At 38.0% G+C, this 4,353-nt stretch overlaps 1 protein-coding gene across 1 annotated transcript; it reads left to right on the top strand.

The window, feature by feature from the left end:
• Positions 1 to 241: 241 nt before the first annotated feature.
• Positions 242 to 2,299, top strand: LOC138909258 (uncharacterized). Its single transcript, XM_070200446.1, has 5 exons — positions 242 to 362; positions 415 to 701; positions 746 to 1,185; positions 1,286 to 1,425; positions 1,806 to 2,299. The coding sequence occupies exons 1-5, from the start codon at positions 242 to 244 to the stop codon at positions 2,297 to 2,299; spliced, it is 1,482 nt and encodes a 493-aa protein (XP_070056547.1).
• The last annotated feature ends 2,054 nt before the right edge of the window (positions 2,300 to 4,353 follow it).

Here is a 4,353-nt window from a genome sequence, read left to right on the forward strand (position 1 = left end):
ATAGGAACATCCAAATTCAAATTCGAACATACGCCCAAGTCCAAAATCACCCTAAGAACCTATTGAAACCATCAAATCTCGATTTTGAGATCGTTAACTCAAAAGTCAAACCTTGGTCAACTCTTCCAATTCAACTCGAATTGAGAATTACTTTTCCAAATCAACTCCGAGCCTCTAGAAAATCAAGACCAACCATACACACTAGTGAAAAAACTGTGATCCATTCTCATTAAAGTTAATGATGGAGAAACTAGAATTATATGAGAAGGTATCAGGTCAACTAGTGAACAAAAGGAAATTTGGGTTCTATGTTTCTTTCCAGGAAGATGATCCTAGAATAGCTGATATACAAAGGATCACTGGTTTTCCTCTATGCTCATTTCCTATCCTATATCTGGGGTGTCCTATTTATAGGAAGGAAGAAGGTGATCTATTTCAACAGTATGGTGGCTAAGGTTGCTAACAGAATACAAGGGTGGCAAGGTAGATTTCTATCACATGGAGGTAAGGTAGTGTTGATCAAGTCAGTTCTGCAGTCAATACCTCTGCACCTACTATCAGTTGTCCATCCACCAAAAACTGTTTTGAGTCAGATTAATAAAATTATTTCGACTTTTTCTCGGGGAAGGAAGCCAATAGGAATAAAAGACACTGGAAAGCTTGGAGTGATCTATGTTATCCAGTCCAAGAGGGAGGAGCAGGTTTCAGGTTTTTACATGATATCTGTAATGCTTTCTCTATAAAGCTGTGGTGGAATTTCAGAATGCAAAACACAATGTTGAAGGAGTACCTGGAAGCCAAGTACTGTAAGAGGTCTCACCCTATGGCTAAAAGGTGGGCATGCGATCAATCTTATACATGGAAGAGAATGATGGAAATTAAAGAGGTTGTTGAATCACCTATATTCTGGAGGATAGGGGTTGGGAATGTCTCCTTTTGGTGGGATAATTGGACAGGCTTGGGGGCATTAGATACTTTGACTCAACCAGTCAGGGCCTCAAAAAACACTAAAGTGAAGGAGTTTATTCAGGTAGAGAATTGGAAGATTGACAAACTTTTGGAAATCCTGCCGATGAATATGATAAATACGATTCATGGGATTAATATCAATGCCATGAGAGAAGATTCCCCTTACTGGACACCAGAAAGTTCAGGGATCTTCACTTGCAAATCATCTAGGAGCTTGTAAGGAAGAAAAAGAGGGTACTTTGACTAGTCAGAAGATTTGGCACAAGAAGATTCCTTTCAAAATCTCCTTCTTTATGTTGAGACTTCTTCAAAATAGGGTCCCCACTGATGATATTGTTAAGAGGACTGGTATCGTGATGCCTTCTCAATGTTGTTGTTGTACTAATCATGAGGAGGAAACCATCAATCATCTTTTCGATTATAGTCAGATTGCATATGGGGTTTGGTCCTATTTTTGTAATATCTGTGGTATTAATTATAGCCAGCATCAGTTAAGACAGAATCTTATGAACTGATGGCTAGCTAAGAGCAAGAATGGTGTTTAGGACATCTTGTTTCAATGTTCACCATCGGTGATATGTTGGAATATTTCAAAAAGTAAATGTGCAGCTAGATTTGAAAACATTCATATGTCTAGATGGTATATTATTCAGCAAGTCTGCAAAGTTACAAACTTGATCATCTACTATTAATTTCTAAGATCCAGCTTCCTCACTCCTGGATAGACAAATGCAGAATAGTGGACAAGATAAAATCAGTGATCCAATCGAAGGCAGTTTGTTGGGAGAAGCCTACGATTGGATGGGTCAAATTAAATGTTGATGGTTGATGCAAAGGTAACCTGGGCACAGCTGGAGAAGGAGGTATCATCAGAGACCATCTTGGTGGTATGGTGAAGACCTTCACTGACTTTTATGGCCAATGTAGTAATAATGTGGCTGAAGCAAAGGCACTGCTACAGGGTGTTCAAATGTGTTGTAATCTTGGCCTTCTGAATGTAGTTGTGGAATCAGACTCCTTATTAATTATCAATATAATTAATAGAATGATGAAGACACTTTGGAGAATCAGACTTATAATTGAACAGGTTTGGGAGCTGACCAAGGCAGGGAACTTTCAATTTGTACATACTTTTAGGGAAGGTAATAATACCATTGCTGACCAACTAGCAAATATTGGGGAAAGTACAAAGACACAATGTTTCTTCACTGAAGTTGTTTCTTTGCCTAGACAAGTTAGAGCTTCTTTGAAGTTTGATCAAGAGGATATGCCTAATTTTAGGTTCAGACCAAGGAGAAATCTTTTTGCAGTTAATGATGCCAGTTTTTGATTGTGTTAAGTTGAGAGTTATTGATACTTACTTTTTGTAGTATCATGTTCTGTTACTTTATACATCTCAATGCATGGGAAGAAATCCTACATTTCCTGGTCAACCCTTTCTGAACAATTATACACTAGATTGAAATCTACCAACCTTCATTTTGTAATCGAGGCTAGGGTTTATGTCTTCCTCCGTGTAATTTTTGTTTACTTGGAATATACAAGTTGGAGTCATGCCTAACTGCTCCATTAATATGATGGGCCTTGTTGAAAAAGAAAAAAAAAGAGTACCCAGTACTCAGACAGAGAAAAACAGGTACATGGAGATCGCACGGACTAGGAGTACATGTTGCTTTAAGATATTTGGTTAGCTCACGTGCTTGTCTGCGGGACTCCTTTTATTTATTCTTTCATTCATAGTAGTTTCAGGATATGTCTTGAGATTAGTTTATTACTTCATCCTTCATAGAAGCTCCATAGACAGATGTTGGTACTGTGGGTAGTATTTTGTTAGAGTCATTGGTTGACTTGTTGGGCTACCGAGATACAAATTATTTATTTAAGTATTGATTATTCACTTATGAGCATTGATATTAATCTAAATTAAAATATTGATTAAGTTGATTCTTGACTTGTCACGACCCGAAATCTTGACCATGGGGCCGTGATGTCGCCTAATATCCACTTGCTAGGCAAGCCAACGTTAGCTGATTAATTAACCATTTTAACAATTTAAAAGCAGAACACTAATAATTAACGGCTGATAAACTCATAAATACATGAGATAAAATAAAAAGTAAAGCGGTCTATACCAATCCCAAAAATCCAATGCCACGAATACATGAGCAACTAGAATACTACAAATATGGTTTGAATGAAATACAACTGTTTGAAACAAAATAAATAGTGAAACAAGGTAGAATGGGGACTTTAGGGACTATGAACACCAAGCAGCTCTACCTCAAGTCTCCTGGTAAGTCAATCCAAGTGAACTCCTCTACGCACCATTGGGGAGCGCAACCTGATCCCAACATTTATCACAATACTTGTTGCGGCGTGCAACCCGATCCCAATATCATTTCGCTATATCTGTTGTGGCGTACAACCCGATCCCAATATAATATTAATATAACAACGTGCAACCCATTCCCAATATCATTTCATAAGCATATATGACCCAAACACCACCAACAACGTAATCTCAACACAAAAGGGAAAATAAAGCGTACGGAACATCAAGGAACTACCAGTGCAAATCGAGAATAACCAATACCTCATATTCACAAACTGTAACACCCCGAAAAATTTCAAAGTACTTAAGTGTAAAGCAGGGTAAAATTTGCAAAGAAAATAATATTTCATGGTGCCAGACTAGGCTTACGTGATTGAGGATTGTAGACCGCAGAACCACTCTTTGGACCGCATAATGGCCGCAGAGTGAGGCAGTTAATTGGGTCAGTTGGAAGCAACTATACGGTCGACTATGCGACCGCATAACTGTTATGTGGACTGCATACACAGACAGTTCTTTTGGCTAATTTGTAACCAATTATGCGACCGATATGCGGTCCGCATATCGGTTATGCGATCGCATATGGGATCGCATACCTTGTTCTGGAGCTCTATTTTTGGATTTTTAAAACCCGACCCTATTTTGTTAAATACACTCTTTGGGCCATTTTTGAGACATAATCTGATATTCTAGAGTAAGAGAGAGTGCCCTAGAGTGAGAAGGTGTTCTTCAATAATTTTTCTTCAATTCTTGCTCAAGTTTTGGAAGATTAAGAAGAGAAGCTCACTAGGTCTTCATCCTAAAGGTAAGATTCTACACCCTAAACCCTAATTTCGAAATTTTCTGAAAATGGGTAACTAGCAAGATAATTTTTGGGCATGAGAGTTGTTTATTTTACATGCGTGTGTTATCAAAGGGTGTAGGAAGATTGTTGGACTAAAAATGGTAAAGATTGGGTTGTGGGATGATGGAATTCTCCATAAAAGGACCTTGGAACCTTAATGCACACTTAGTGTTTGATAAAATGCTCAAATGAGCTCGAACCATGATCA

Source organism: Nicotiana tomentosiformis, chromosome 1, assembly GCF_000390325.3.
Source record: "Nicotiana tomentosiformis chromosome 1, ASM39032v3, whole genome shotgun sequence".
NCBI lineage: Eukaryota > Viridiplantae > Streptophyta > Magnoliopsida > Solanales > Solanaceae > Nicotiana > Nicotiana tomentosiformis.

Coding starts and splice junctions, on each gene's coding strand:
- LOC138909258 (XM_070200446.1), top strand. CDS start 242: ATGGAGAAACTAGAATTATATGAGAAGGTATCAGGTCAACTAGTGAAC. Junction 363..414: donor TGATATACAAAGGATCACTG/GTTTTCCTCTAT, acceptor TCCTATTTATAG/GAAGGAAGAAGGTGATCTAT. Junction 1,426..1,805: donor TGGGGTTTGGTCCTATTTTT/GTAATATCTGTG, acceptor GTTGATGCAAAG/GTAACCTGGGCACAGCTGGA.